The 15,433-nt window shown below is 38.3% G+C and overlaps 8 protein-coding genes across 8 annotated transcripts; 3 read left to right on the forward strand and 5 right to left on the reverse strand.

The window, feature by feature from the left end:
• Positions 1–132: 132 nt before the first annotated feature.
• PAC10 (tubulin-binding prefolding complex subunit PAC10) lies at positions 133–726 on the forward strand (the record flags this gene model as incomplete). Its single annotated transcript, XM_452400.1, has 1 exon — positions 133–726. One exon carries the CDS (start codon positions 133–135, stop codon positions 724–726), a length of 594 nt encoding a protein of 197 aa, XP_452400.1.
• Positions 727–820: 94 nt separating this feature from the next.
• On the reverse strand, positions 821–1,657 carry DSC2 (Dsc2p; the record flags this gene model as incomplete). Its single annotated transcript, XM_452401.1, has 1 exon — positions 821–1,657. One exon carries the CDS (start codon positions 1,655–1,657, stop codon positions 821–823), a length of 837 nt encoding a protein of 278 aa, XP_452401.1.
• A 350-nt stretch (positions 1,658–2,007) lies between these two features.
• Positions 2,008–3,702, forward strand: PEX8 (Pex8p; the record flags this gene model as incomplete). Its single annotated transcript, XM_452402.1, has 1 exon — positions 2,008–3,702. One exon carries the CDS (start codon positions 2,008–2,010, stop codon positions 3,700–3,702), a length of 1,695 nt encoding a protein of 564 aa, XP_452402.1.
• A 60-nt stretch (positions 3,703–3,762) lies between these two features.
• On the reverse strand, positions 3,763–5,547 carry DBP9 (ATP-dependent DNA/RNA helicase; the record flags this gene model as incomplete). Its single annotated transcript, XM_452403.1, has 1 exon — positions 3,763–5,547. The coding sequence occupies one exon, from the start codon at positions 5,545–5,547 to the stop codon at positions 3,763–3,765; it is 1,785 nt and encodes a 594-aa protein (XP_452403.1).
• A 589-nt stretch (positions 5,548–6,136) lies between these two features.
• YSH1 (cleavage polyadenylation factor subunit YSH1) lies at positions 6,137–8,431 on the reverse strand (the record flags this gene model as incomplete). Its single annotated transcript, XM_452404.1, has 1 exon — positions 6,137–8,431. One exon carries the CDS (start codon positions 8,429–8,431, stop codon positions 6,137–6,139), a length of 2,295 nt encoding a protein of 764 aa, XP_452404.1.
• An 819-nt stretch (positions 8,432–9,250) lies between these two features.
• Positions 9,251–13,060, reverse strand: KLLA0_C04620g (uncharacterized protein; the record flags this gene model as incomplete). Its single annotated transcript, XM_452405.1, has 1 exon — positions 9,251–13,060. The coding sequence occupies one exon, from the start codon at positions 13,058–13,060 to the stop codon at positions 9,251–9,253; it is 3,810 nt and encodes a 1,269-aa protein (XP_452405.1).
• A 706-nt stretch (positions 13,061–13,766) lies between these two features.
• RSO55 (Rso55p) lies at positions 13,767–14,273 on the reverse strand (the record flags this gene model as incomplete). The annotated part of the gene is made up of 1 exon (XM_452406.1): positions 13,767–14,273. One exon carries the CDS (start codon positions 14,271–14,273, stop codon positions 13,767–13,769), a length of 507 nt encoding a protein of 168 aa, XP_452406.1.
• A 113-nt stretch (positions 14,274–14,386) lies between these two features.
• On the forward strand, positions 14,387–15,337 carry PUT7 (Put7p; the record flags this gene model as incomplete). The annotated part of the gene is made up of 1 exon (XM_452407.1): positions 14,387–15,337. The coding sequence occupies one exon, from the start codon at positions 14,387–14,389 to the stop codon at positions 15,335–15,337; it is 951 nt and encodes a 316-aa protein (XP_452407.1).
• Positions 15,338–15,433: the final 96 nt, after the last annotated feature.

Genomic DNA, 15,433 nt, shown 5'->3' on the forward strand with positions numbered 1-15,433 from the left:
TCTTCCATAGTTTTGCAAATTAAAACAAACTTTGAATGAAACAAAGAATTGTTGAAGTATTGAGGGGAAAGAGCTGCTTGGTATGTGCTTGGACCGCGTGGAGACGTCAAAACAAAACTACAAAGTAACATAATGGATACGCTATTCAATTCTGCAAAGACAAATCCTAGAGGGATTCCTGAGGCTCCATTCGTGGAAAAGGTGGAGCAGTATGTGAAGAGTCCTGAGGATTTCGATATGTGCTTCAGCAAGTTCCAAGAACATCTATCCAAATATAAGTACATGCAAGAGTCTAAACTAGCAAACATAAAACAGCTTAAAAGCAAGATTCCAGATATTGAAAATACTCTCAATATGTGTGCGCTTTTGAAGCAAAAGAGAGAGACAGAGGTTGACGAAGACGATGAGGAGGAAGATGACAGCTTGCTGATCAACTATCAGCTAAATGAAACGCTTTTTAGTAAGGCGTCAGTCAATCCGAAGGATCCTGAATTAAAGGTCGGGTTATGGTTAGGTGCCGATGTGATGCTCGAGTATCCTCTAGATGAGGCAATTGAGCTTTTAGCTCAAAAGCTAGCAGATGCCAAGCAAAATCTGGACATATCTCAGCAAGATGTGGAGTTCCTAAGAGAGAATATCACGACTATGGAGGTCAATTGTGCTAGATTATACAATTGGGATGTTCAAAGGAGGCAGCAGATGAAAAAGGAAGGCTCTTCTGGTTGAACTGTTTCTTTAAATCCTATTTATGTATATACACCATGTAATTGAATCAACGCATTGATAGATTTAAATATTATCATTATCTACAAAAAGTGTTTCACCTTCTAAAAGTATCCAAGAACTGGACCCCTAAAGTGCGCTGAGGTTCATCTTGAGGTTCTTCGGCCTCTTCCTCATTTAGATCTTCCGATGTCATATCGTTTGTCATAACTGCGCTTGGTCTGTTTAATGTGCTAGAACTTCTGTTCCAGCTGTCTTTGAAAGGCGCCAATTGGAAGGAGTCAGTACCTGGTAGTAGCCCATTATCCATCAAGATAGCACAAATCCAACTTATTAGTCCGATTACCAACCCTGTTGCGCCTTGATTTACCATGGCAAGGAATAACAGGCCATGGATGAAAAATTGATCTGTCAGCTTCCAAACGATCGTGTTAGAATGAAGAAGAAAAGGTTGGTTGATTATTATATTGAATTCGTATAACCTTGGTGTATACTGTTTGTAGAAATGAGTCAAACACAATATTACTGGTAGTGGGCCATTTGTGTATTGATCCCACCAAATTCCAGGCAAAAGCTTGTTAAGTAGATTCGAAATCAAAAATATTACCACTGTTGTATAAGCCCATGATAATATCACGATATTAAGGTACTTCCTTGATCCAAATAGCCTCTCTAACGATCTAAACTGATACCAAATCAAGGTCATTATGGCAACATCGCTTTCATTTAAACTCCCTAACTGAAACGTAAAATACCTCCAATATTGTCCATATTCAACGATAAATGGGTCATATTGTAAAAGGAACAGATACTTCATATTGAATAATGATGCTGTTAGGGCAACCCCTACACAACAAATCATCAGTATCTTTGTTATTGGGAATTGAACCAATCCAGTTGGTATTTCCACACCTACACTATTTGTTGACGGCATTTTGGTTAAAATTTCTAGCAGCGTTCTGCCAAGTGATCTTTCCCTCGAAATGTATTGTTCGAGAATTAGTTCGGGGAGACTATTGTTTCATTCGATACCAGAATATCTGCGCTTCAAGCTCGTCTCTATTCTTTACCTGTAAGATTATAATTATTTAAGGTAAAAAGTTTAAGTCTTTCATTTTGATATTGAAATATTACGATTGAACAGTGAAACTATATGCATTCATATCAAGAAGAATACCTAGATACCATTACGAGCAAATAGGGAAGGCAATTGCCATAAACTTCAGGTACGCTAGAGAAATAAGTCGTGTGAGTACTTTGCCTGCTATCCTTCTGAACAGTTCGATGATAGAAACGGAGTCTATTAACCACTTGATAACTGCGTTAAACGGTTCATCGGTGATTTCCTCGACCGTTGGTGAGTCGCAAGTTCTTAACAATATTGTCTACTACTTGCCACGTATCCGAGATTATCAACTCTTGGCTCAGCTAATACATGCCTCGTTCCACTGGAAGCCACAGAAGCTTACCATCTGGCAAGTATTTGAAGCATCGTCTGCCGTTATGAAATGGAAGTTAGAGATCTCGGAACCGCGTTTGAGCATCCATAAATTCGTTTCGCTTTGGAAACAGGAACTCGAATCATGTTCTGCACTCAACATTTTCCAGCTTGCAACTTTAGCTGGTCTTATCAGTTGCAGGCAGCAGCTTGAGGTTTTGCAGGAGCAATTGTTTATTGATGATTCAGGAACAGCAAGTGAGGAGTTGAAAGATATTAAATTTCGTCATTTCATGCCGTATTGGAATCAGTATATGAATATATCCAAAGGTGACCATCGGTTGATTGACGATTTATGTATACTTTATTCCATGGTTCATATGCAGTCCGATTATGTTGCGTCAAATGAGCTGTTATTCCAAAGTCTTTTCAACATTCTAATGACATACATTAATAACGGCGATACAGAGTACCATGGACCAAATGCGTTCGCTTACAAACATTTGAACTTGATTTGTCAAACTTGTGAACATAGCATATCTAACACACACAATCGAAGGCTGCTCAGGAGTAAATTGGAGGAATTATGCAGAATCATGGGTGCTTTATCTGACAAAGAAACACTGACTGGTAGGAAAAAATACACAGATAAATACTACATCAACATTCTCTTTATTGTGGTTATTCTACTATCTGGGTATAAACCTTCAGCAGAAGTCGTGCATGAGATTACGATGACGTTATTCTATACAAGTTTTATTTTACAAGACTTTGGACTAGATGGATTTACCAAATATCAGGAGCTCATATATTCCGTATGTGGCAGGATTTGTCAGGACTTCGATATCTTCGATCAGATACTAAAAGAAATGATTTCTAAAATGCAATTTAATATGGATAATAAGATTTATCACTCCAAGCTGATGTTCATCTTGGAGTATTTGCAACTCAATTTGGCAGAATTGAAGATACCTGACGCATGCTATCTTGAAGAAAGAATTGAACCTCTTGTTCGACCATACCTCGATTCTTCCGATGTTAAACTTCGGGAAAGCGCACATCTTGTATGGCTTGAAGTGTTTAATAATGAAACCTGGAAAGCAGATGTCACAAACTTTAAACTCAAAAGATTGAGGCTATACTTACATGATTGTTTCAGACAATGCAGTGCATCTTTAATGACAGAAAAACAATTAATTGTAATTTGGAAAAGCATACTTCCAACTATAAGATATCTTTCTAATTATGACAATGACTTAATCCGGGATCTAATTCATTCGACCTATATTAGAATAATCAACACTGAAAATTTACAAATGAAATCCACTAGCATACAATGTCTCATAGAACAATTCCACAATGTGCCTGATGAATACTTATGGGATTGGTTAGATGCATGTAACGAATTAGCCCGAACTCTTCCGCCTCTAATGAAAGAACATATCATTACTAAATTATGGGAGTATATATCACATTCTCACAATGAACTAGCAATTAGATGGTGGTATGATAGGATAGTTCCAAATTTATCAAGAATTTGATCTATACTTATATATTCCTAGTGCTAATGTTAAATAGGCTGGTCGTAATTAATTGAATATCTATTTGAAGCTTTTCAAAGGATCAGATTTACCCTTTCTTTGGACATTCCCCTTCTTCTTAACCACTCTTCCGTTCTTTCTATGCGAATTTTTGTGGAATGGAACGAAACCGATCTTCTTATTATCTTTCCTAGCAGTTTCTGGTAAAAGATAGTCCGGAACTCTTTTTAAATGCTGTTGTACACGAGCAGGATGTAACTCCTTGTCATGTCTCAAACTCTCTAAGTCATGAGGATTCTCTTCAAAATGTCTCTTTAGTTTCTCACTTGCCAAAAGTTCCTGTTTTAACTCCTTTATCCTTGCCTCTCTAATAGCAACCTGAGTTACTGCACGGAAACCGTCTTCCATTCTATAACGGAAACCTTCGACCTGTTTGATATCAAAGTTGTAAGGCTGTAGTTCAAAGCCTAATTTAGCCTGTTGTTTTATAATTCTGCCTAGTATCTTTTCATCCTTCTTAGCACTCTTGATCATAGATGGTTTATGCTTCCCGAATTCCTTCAAAGGAACAACAAAAGAAATAGAAATTCCTGACTTCCCTGCACGAGCTGTTCTACCAATTCTATGTACATACGATTTTGCAGTGGTTGGTAGATCAAAGTTTAATACACAGGCAACATTTTTGAAGTCCACACCGCGAGATACACCATATTCTTTGTCTTTCTCCACGTTTAGCTTTGGCTTCTTTTGTTTCTTTGCATTGTCTTTCGTAGTAACAGTGGAATCATCGACAACCTCAACTAAACCATCCTCAGTTTTTTCTGATTCTAAGTCTTCGTCTTCTTCTTTGATATATTCAGTATCGTCTGTAGCTATTAACAGTTGATAAACGTTCTTGTTGAATTCTTCTACGATATGCTGTCTTGAATTTGCTGGCAGTTCACTGTTCAAAATGCAAGATTTAATACCAAACTGTTCTAAAACTAGCTTTAGTCTGTATCCTCTATCGATATTGTTAACGAAGATTAATGTCTTACCCTTAATTAGTCCCAGTTTGAAAATCACATAACACAATAGGAACTTATCAAATTCTCCAACCTTCACATAATATTGAATAAGCTTTGTTTGATCTTTGTTGACTTCGTCGTCATTAAGTTTCAAAATCGCTGGTGAACGGCAGAATTGCTGCTTCAAGTGTTGGATATCGTCATTTAGAGTGGCACTCATCAAGAAAGTTTGTAAACTCTTTCTCAATGGTAAGCGTTCTGAAATCTTCGTAAGGTCCTCTTGGTATCCGAAAGTTAACACCAAATCAACTTCATCGATAACCAAGAACTTCAACCTGTCAATATTAACATCTTGCGCATCTAGTAAATCTACTAACTTGGCCGGCGTAGCTATCAATATTTCTGGATTTTCGGTAAGTAAAGATTTCAATAAGTTTCCCGATACATTACCCGATGAAAGATTTAAGCATTTAATTTCTTGAGAACAGAAAACAATGAGCTTTTCAACAACTTCTAAAACTTGCTGAGCCAATTCTCTAGTTGGGACCAATATTACCCCTAGAGTGGCACCTTCATCATTCTGATCTGCCTTCTTATGATCTAAAATTGTTTGAATCACTGGTATCAAATATGCTAAAGTTTTACCAGAGCCGGTACTAGCTTTCGCTATGATATCCCTTTTCTCTTGAAGAGCTAATGGTATCGCACTGGATTGGATCAAAGTAGGGTGTTTGAAGCCGATACTGCGGATGGCTTGTGATAAACGTGAATCCAAGTGGAACGAATCGAAAGAAGAAGAATCATCAATGTATCCCTGGGAAGCGCTTGTTTGAGCCATATTGAAGCGTTTTTCTGGACTCTAGCTCTCGTCGAACACTTTAACTATAACCTCGGTTGTAAGTTTCGATCAAAAGGTTAATGCTGCTGATAGTTGAGACCCATTTAGCCTGTTTTACAGCTCTTGTACGTTCAGACTCTGGATGAGATGAGATGAGCTTCCCAAAAATTTTCTTGAGGTGCAAAAAGAAACTACACAGGCAAAAGGATTTATGAGTCACGTGATTGAGTTATCTTGTCTCTTCTGGATTGGCAATGTGAATGAAATACCTCACTGTAGCTCTGATTTTGCCATGGTATTGGTAGATTGATTTAAAATTTACTGTTATAATGAGAATATATATATATATATCGCGTTTAGTAGTTTAGTAAATGGTTTTTTGTCCTCTTGGTGTCTTTTGTAACTTGTCGAAAACGATATGTTCATTCAGTTAATTGAAACTTGAATGCATCTTTAAAGTTTTAATAGATTATTTAGTACAGAGGAACACCTTGGCAAGATGGCAGTATAGGGTTGAAAAGTATATAGTTAATGCAAAAAGATGATTAATGACTAGCTCATATATAATCATATCTATATATGAGACAGATTAACACAATGGGGCCACCAAGTCGGAGCCAATTTTTAATAAACTCTCTATTCTACCTTTCAATGGATTAGAGTTACATTCTTCCACAACCATTTTTGAGAAGTTTATACATGCTGTTGTTTTTCCTAAGTTGATAGTGCCTTTTATTTCTTCTTTGGAGTCTTCCTCATTCAAAAATAATGTAAAAGTATCACCAAACTGTTCCTTGAAAACTCTCGATATGTTCTTAATTTTAGTCGTGTGATCATCGTGTCCATGATGATGTCCACATGACTTCGAACTCATTTTGATACTTGCTGGAGCGCTCTCGACACTCAGTAGAATTGCCATGACACTATCCGCGACTGAATCACTGATAACATTCTGAGTCCATTGCAATGTAGCTACATTGTCAACTATATTTAATATTACATCTCCCATGATTTTTATTTCTAGTTCACCCTTCTTTATCTTCCTCGTCTTGAATTCGGGATTGATGTTCTTCAATGAGACGTTTTCTTCGTCAATGTATACATCTACGTCACCAAACATTTGGCAGATATGCCAATATACTAGTTCGCTTTTACAGTCCAAGTGGACTGTCTGTCTTTCTGTCAAAACTGTAGTAGATAATTGTTGATAATGTTCTCTTAAATCTGAAAGCGAAACTAAACTTAGATCAAAATTCTTCTCATCTGACACCAATATACCTGAAACTATTTTCTCATTTTCTTCTTTGACAATTTCCGTTTTACTTTCCTCTGTTTCTGGATCCTCTTCATGGATTTCCGTGATTCTTTTCTCATTCTTTAGTGCGTCTTCTTCAGTTATAAACTCATCGAGATCTTCAATAATTTTCCCAACTGCCCTGGCAACCTTAACATCCTTGAACTCAATATCAACAAAGACACAATTTCTAGGATTGAAAACATGAACCTCGTTTTCAGTATCCTTGAGAGAGCTGAAATTAGAAAGAAGGGCTGATTTTAAACGACCCATTGGGTTGGATTCGCCATGAACTAAAATGATGTTGCTAGCTCCAATTAGCTCGATAAATTCTAAATTTTCCCTAAAGTCAACATGAGCAGCGAATGTTATTTCATCCACTTGGCAACGTCTTGGGATAGTTATCTCAGGGTTGTGTACCGAGGGAATAGCCTCAGGTTCTAGTAACAAATATTTTGCCATTGTACCTTCTACAGAATAACCAGTGACAAGAACCAGATTTTTTTCTTCTGGACACCATTTTTCTAAAATGTCTCTAGATAGACCGTTTTGCAACATACCTGGGGATGCTAACATGACACTGGGACCAAAATCCTCGAATTCATCCAAATTCTTGAGGTAAGAAATATTCTTGAAGATGAATGGATTTGTTTGAGAATCTTTGAATTTTTTACGAATATCGTCATTCATCATATTAACATATGTCTGAAAGACACTCATACATTTCTTAGCAAGATTTGATGCGTAAAAGATAGGTACTTGCCCGTTTCCGAGTTCTTCTTTGTGATTCTGCCAATATTCGTCTAATATAAGCATGATTTCTTGAGCTCTTCCAAGGGCAAACACCGGTAAAAGAACACGTCCTCCCTTAGATACCACGGTATGTATTAACTGGGTCAACTTTCTTTCCCTGTTTTGTCTTGGTTCGTGAGTAGCGGTACCAAATGTACTTTCCACAATTATGACGTCCGAAGACTGAGGTGGTACCTCAGCAGAGTTAAGGTGACGGTCCACTTCTCTTGAATAATCACCAGTAAATAATACACGAACACCAGCGATTTCAATTTGAAACATCGCTGCTCCAAGAACATGACCTGCATGGAACGCTGTAAATTTAATACCATTTACCTCCATAGTGGAATGATAGTCAATAGTTTCTATCCTATCAAAGGACTCAGCCAAGTCCTCATCAGAGTATAAATTATCATTACTTGAATCCTGTCCTGGACTGTCTCCTATGCTGGTCACCTTGACGAAATCATTCAAAAGCCAACGATATATAGCTTTGGTCGGATGTGTCATGAATACTCTACCACGAAAATTCGTTCGTTGCATCACATAAGGCAATGATGCCGCGTGGTCAAGATGAAAATGTGAGATTAAAAGAAGATCGATTGTGGAGAGATCGAATTCATCGTAATAGGGCAATGAAGCTAAACCTTGATGGGCCGGATGGATACCTGCATCTAACATTAGAGTCTTGCCCTTATACTGAAGTATATGACACGATCTCCCCACTTCATTGGATCCTCCTAGTGAGAAAAAGCGAAGATGGTCCTTGTCTGGAACCTCATTTTCCAATTGAGTCATTTCTTGACAATGCAAAGGACAGACAAAATGCTCTCACAAACACGTCAAAAGTTACTGTCTGCTTGAGCCCCCCGATATCTGTTATGAGTGCCCGAATACCAACAGAGGTTGCTCGGTAACCATTGGACAGGACACTCTTCTTTATGTTGAATTGCTAAGATTTTCAATAAACGTTAACTGGTTTTAATGTCTTACAGAAAAAAGTGAGAAAAAAGTGAGAAACTAGGAAATAGCATATTGGTGTACAGAGGGAGTAGAGGTAGATATTGATAACGAAAAGTTAGTAAAGAGAGGGCTGAAGGCAACCTAAGATGATTTGAGAACACATCTTGATAACAAATGTCGTTACGTACTGTTTCTAGTGAGAATCTTGCTGCTTGTCGGGTTCTAACACCTATCTTAAACTGATTGTTTTCCCTTACTATGTAGATGTTGAAATAATAATATGTAGAATTTCTGATCGACAATATATCAGAATGAAACAAAGGGTAAAGGGAACAGGATAGGTCACGTGACTAGATTTATTTACTTGGATCAGGTCACATCTGGCTAAATTACTGCAAGTGTGTTGGTAAAATGGAATGAAACGAATTAAACTGCAGAATGTATGTAAACACAAATTTTTTTGCTAGATATATATTACAACTAAAAACGAGTGAATACTCTTTGAATTAAAAGGAAAGAGTAGAATGAAAACGAAATGTTGTGGAATGACGGAAACATAAGACATTAACACTTAGTATGAAAAATGGTTGTATTTTTTTCTTTAATTACGGGGAATATCCTCTGTAGAGGTGTTCAACGTTTGAATTGAAGGCTTCAAGTGAGGAATCCATAATCGTCGTTAACGGTCCAAAATTCTTCAACGGGAACTGACAACATAGCTTCCAATTGCTGTTGTTGTTGCTGTTGCGGTGGTCTTTGACCTTGCTGATTATCTGGTTGATTGAAGTTCATATTCATGTTGGTAAATGAAGAGTTTCTCCAATTCAGGGAGTTATTCAGAGTGCCAGGATTGTTGTCTCGATTGGGCATGACAAAAGTCTTTTGATCATTTGTTGTCGCTGATGATTGTAAAGATCCGTTTAGGTTGCCCATATTGTTGCCTCCATTCAGTGGATCTACGTAATGATTACTGTTCATCAAATCCAAAACCGAGTCGTTGGTCCATGTGGAGATGTTGTTGATCATCGTATGGGTACCATTATTGAAGATTATACCATTATCGTTCGGCCTGGGTGAAGGACCGACGGAGAATGATATTGGGTGCAACGGTGTGTTAGGAGACTTTACAAAGTTGGCTGGTTGCTTTTTTTGGAAAATGTCTGCATTTCCGTGTTGCCAGCCGGTTGGGGAAGACATGTCAGATGAAGTTACGGATGCTTTATTATCAGCACCACCACTAAACAGTGAAGGATGATTCTGAGTGATGGGATTTAATGAATTTTGATTTTGTTGAGGGGGCAGAGTAGTTGCTGTCCTATTATTCACATGAGACCCCATCCCATTGGCAGATTGCATCATTTGCGCATTGTTATTCTCGAAAGCACCATTTAATGAAGAAAGGTAGGCCTGTAAATTTTGCTGCGCTTGATGTTGTTGCAAAAATGCTTGCTGCTGGAATATTTCCCAGTCGGATTCTGTGACATTGGCAGGCTTCTTGACAATGTATTTGTTCCTGGCAGTGACTTGTTCTGGTGGTGTTACCATCTCAGAAGTGGAACGAGTGTCGACTTTGCTTAACTCATCGGGGCTATGAGCTAATGAGGCTTTCGAAGTCGTTATTTTGCTGTCATCGATTCCATCATCTTCATCCTCTACCTTAACAAGCAAATGTGATAAAGATTTTGGAACAGAAGTCTTTTGAAGTACACCTTGTTTACGCTTTCTTTCTCTTTGCTCTTCCAGATCAATTTGACTATTTTCGACAAACCCAGCATGAGCAGATACTTGCAACTCTCCAAACGTTCTCTTCATTGCTGGTGGCATCCCCTTTCTATCTATATCTTTCGAAGTTTCATCATTGTCAGCATTCCTATCTGGAATGGATATTAGAGTAGGAGTAGTCTCGCCCTTTTTAGAACTGGTGACGTAAATTAGTTCCGAGGAATCTGGGCCACAACGTTCGATTAAGTTACCTATGGTTGCGTTCATCAATTGGTCGAACGTATCCCTGAAAATGATTGCAAATTTTGATCTTTCAGCCATTACATACAAACACACAGAACAAGCCCTTAGATCATCCATCGTAGAAAATAGTAGTGCGCTGACAAGAGGTCTAGTATGTTTGGAAACATCACCTAACTTCCTTCTTCTTTCATCATCCCAATTCCTGGCTAGCCACATACAATAAATGGATGTGACACCAGCAACAAAAACGGTATGCACAGCAGGGGTAGAATGACCGAAAACGGTCTTTTGATGAAAGACTTTATATAGCTGGCAAATTTGACCAGCAGCTGCCTGACATTCTTTGAAGAGCCGGTCATGTGGTTTCAACAATTCTAAGTAAGGCTGTAGTAGAAGCCTCACCGATCTGTAGTAGTATAACTTTAATGTTTCGTTTTCGAAGTTTCTGACATGTGTAATGGAACACTTAGATCTCCATACTTCTAAATCTTGGAAGAATTTCTTAACTTGCGGCAATTGTGCCTGTATTTTAGATATTTCAGCTGTAGTCATTCGCTTCTGATTCGGAATGTTGGAAGAAGACGAACCTGGCTTTTGTGATATAATATTAAGTTCTTCTACGAAAGTAGATTCAATGCGACGTAGTTTCAAAGATTGATTGATAAAATGAACCCCATGTTCATGCTTAGCCATATCCGTCTCTCTTGTGTAGAAGCTATCTTTGTTGAAAAATGGTAGGTCAATTTCAGATTCGTTAATGGTATATGGTTTGCCGACTGCGACGCAAATCATTCTTTCGATCAAATAAACACACCAGAACAACCTCAATTTCTTATAGGCAAAGGGATCTTTTGGATTCCATTTGTTCAGATGAAGCTTATTTTTACAGATGTTTGTGACATCTTTGATGATCTCATACAATCCAATTGAATCACGATCCGTTCGAATAATGTACAAGATGAGCAAAATGAGAACTTCAATCTGTTGAACAAAAGTCAAATTTGTTCCACATTTGGTGATATGACGAATTGCAGTTGAGAAATATCTATTTGGAGGCAACCCCTGGTATTTTCCAGTGGTCTTGTGTAAATGGGCTGAAATGCTGAAAACTAACCACATTCTACCACAGGAGAAATGGAATTCATTGATTGAATATGAGTGAACATTATTATTAATATAATCATTGTGGAAAGTGTAAATCTCTTGTTCATCTAGAAGTGGATATTTGAATTGAAGTCTTGTAAAGTAGGTGTCCAAAAACGCTCTACTCAATTGTTCATCAAATTCGAAAGCTGGATCATATGACAAGAACTCTTTCAAGTTGTATTTTGCGAAAATGCAACGTGAATAATCGATTGATTCGAGAGAATCAGATGCTAAGGATTCCAATGCTCGTTCATGAGAATGAGGAGGCTTAATCATGCCAGAACGTTGTGGTTGATTTTGAGACTGTTGATGTAGAGGTAAAAACTTAGTTTTCGGAGGCGGAGGTAGTATAGGTGACCTAATCCTCGTTATCTGTTGATCCTGAGCTACCCCTGCTGCCCCATTCGGCTGCTGTGATAGCGAAGCAGCAAGTGTATTAGAAGGTGCAGTTTGTTGTGCCGCCGTGGGAGGAAGCACAGTTGTTATATCATCCTGATCAGGTTCTCCGTTGTCCAAAAGATGAGCAACCTTCTTGTATTTGCTGAGTTTCTCTTTATACGAGTTCGTATCTGGTTTCATGTCAACTAATTTTTCTAGATATTTCAACTTCTTTTCCAAGAACAACGTGTACTCATCTTTTCCATCTTTATGTGATCTCTTTGTCTTACTTTTCTTGCCCTCATGGGATGATTCCCTCAGCAAGCTTGGCGAAGGGCTAGCACTACCAGCAGCACTTGCCAACTCAGATAACCTTGAACTATCAACGTGTTGGAAACTGTTGTTATTTTTATTATTACCATTAGTATTATTGTCATTATTATTATTGTTAAGGTTACTGCTATGATTCACGGTATTGATATTATGGTCATTAATATTACTTTTGATGTTGTTGACATTGGGAATAGGAGTATCAAGACCTCCGACAGGCATAGTATCCATGACGCTGCCTTCTTGTTTAACTTTTGCCCTAGATTTTTTATTCGATGGGACAGGAACGGTACTGCCTTCTGTTGTTGTTGCACCAACATGCCTATTATCTTGTTCGTTAGCCGTACCCGTTCTTGATCCTCTAGTAACAGTAGCCACACTAGACTGCGGCGATGACTGCTCTCCTACAGCCCCGTCATACCCATATTTGGCAGGCTGGATACATTTCACACCTGCTTTCAAACACGCGGTGCAACTGGGAATCTTGTGATCACACTTTTGTTTCCGCCGTTGACACAACAAACAAGCACGAGAACGGCCCTTCTTATCTTTCAACAACTGATTTGTATCCTGTCCAGCCATCTCGAGCTCCAGCTGAAACCGCTGAATATTCTCCAAGCTGACTTTCTTCGGAGGACGACCCATCGTTACCTAGCTTCTCTCGCTTCTGATAATGTCCGATAAAAGAACTTTTATCCTTTGAAAGTAACAATTATATTAACTTAAACCAGAGAGAAAAGACGAAAAGAACCTGGACACTAATAATCCGCTTGTATCTTAGCTAGTATCAGCTTTCCTTCCCAAATTAACAGAGTTAAAAGTGACCTGGGTATCTCGAACAAAAACCGACAGAAATCTTAAAAGATTCAGTATCAGTCCAAATAATAGGAAAAAAAAAGGACTATGATCGCGTGGTGGCACGAAATAGATATCGTAAAAACAGATTACACGCTCACACACTCACACTCACACTCCCTAGTAAGCAGATGTACACTCCTTCTTGTATCTTTATTTTCTTCTGCTTTTCTAGCAGCCTCTCTTACCACAACCCTTGCAAAACTGAAAAGTTAACAGGTCCACAAGTTCAGCTTCGTTTCGATTTCCCAAATTCTTTGTTCGTGATTCTTTTGACAAATTCCATTTTTTCATTCAACTCAAATAGTCCGGTGACATCGAGAATCGAAAATGAAAAAGAAATTGTAAATTGGGCTGGGGGAAATGTAGATCACGTGATTATACGGCCCGTGAAATCCAGATAATGGGGACGACGCGATACTTGTAATCAAACTATCGACTATTGTAATGTTGTATACATGTTTATACATCTGTATATGGGAAACGATTGCGGCTCTTACTGCTCCAGTAGGGACTTGAGTAATTGCTTCTCTTCTATCGTTTGTTGCAATTTTTGTTGCTGTCTTTGTTCTTGTGCTTCTCTGTGCTTGCTTTTGGCCTTACGTTCTTTAGACCTTTTCGATTGTTGCTCCCATTGGATCTTCGCCAATTCTCTTTCGATGGGTTGGTCGCCGTTTTCCCATTGTGCTAGACGTAATGCAAGTTTTTCTCTTGCAATCTTTCTGTTTTGGTCTCGGGATCTAGTTGCTTGACAGTCCACGACGATTCCCGTAGGAACGTGTCGCAGCTGTACCTTACTGTTACACTTGTTGATCTTCTGTCCGCCTGGGCCTCTTCCTCCGTGGAGGAACTTCTCTTCTATGTCTCTTTCCATGTCATCGGTGAACTTGGGTCTTGGTGGCATTTTGCTCTTTTTGATGGTTTGTGGTATGCTGGAACTGAGCATTCGATAGGTAATGGCCAGCCTCACCGCAGGGATTGTCTTTACAGTAATTCCAAACATTATGTTTACTGAGGGTTTTGCAGCGTCCTTCTTCTGTTTCTCTTTCGCTTGCCATCTCAGTTCTCTTTATTCCCAGTATTTAAAGATTCATTTTATTTATATTTGAAATAAATATGCCTTTATCAATAGCCGAACACTTAAATAGAATACATTACAAAATAGAGACTAAGCCTTCGGTTGCTCGCTCGCACTGTCCACAGTATCCATCCATGTTCAGCATATTTCCCAGAAGGTTCCTCCCTCGTCTGGTGCACAATTATCGACCCTTATGCAAATACTCCGTTTTGCAACAACCTCTGCTGCCTGATGATTTCATGAATAAGTTACCGGAAAAGCTTATTTCTCGGGGAAATGGTCTAAAACCAACGACAGCAGCTAACCAGTTGGACACCCTTTATCTTCACAACAAATTGGTACAGAATGGGTTCACTTCGGAACAAGGTAACGTCATAATAGATTTATTATTGGATACTCTAGATCAAGATTTCTTCCGAACTTATAACGATAAATTCTTGCGTAAAATGGAACTAGAAAACCAATCACATCTTTTCAACGCTGCAGAGACTGAGTTAAAATATGCAGTGCAAAACTCAAGGGAACAGTCATTGAATGAACGGACTCTGGAATTAATGCAATTGGATCGAGATTTAAATTCCTTTAATGATCAGTTGAACGAGTTGATCATCAACCTTTTAACTAAAGACTCGAAAGTGGAATTCAACGATCGCAAGATTGAAAACACTTTATTACACAGAGATATAAATCTTCGGTTGAAAGATTGTAACAACAAGATTGGTACCAAGATCAATGGCCATATAAAATCAGAAATTGAAAATTTAAGATGGCAAACGACAAGATCAGGGCTATTAGCTGTGCTTATATTAGTCTTTTTTATCATGAGTGGTGTCTCAATATCAAAAAGAATCAACACGGAGAACGGAAAACCTGTTGAAGTTATCTTGCACACTGTGGACCCAGAAGAATCGGATCTAGAATCGCTGCTATCTGATGATGAACAAGGTAATGTAAGAAGTGGGAAGAACAACAATGCTAGCAGCTGCTGATGCCATTATTCTTTTTAAGATATAGTCATAATGTATTGCATTGAAAAGTAGCATAGAGGTGTCATACATATGAACAGTTTCTGATTCGGAGTTACT

The sequence above is a fragment of the Kluyveromyces lactis genome, assembly GCF_000002515.2.
Source record: "Kluyveromyces lactis strain NRRL Y-1140 chromosome C complete sequence".
NCBI classification, from domain to species: Eukaryota; Fungi; Ascomycota; class Saccharomycetes; order Saccharomycetales; family Saccharomycetaceae; genus Kluyveromyces; species Kluyveromyces lactis.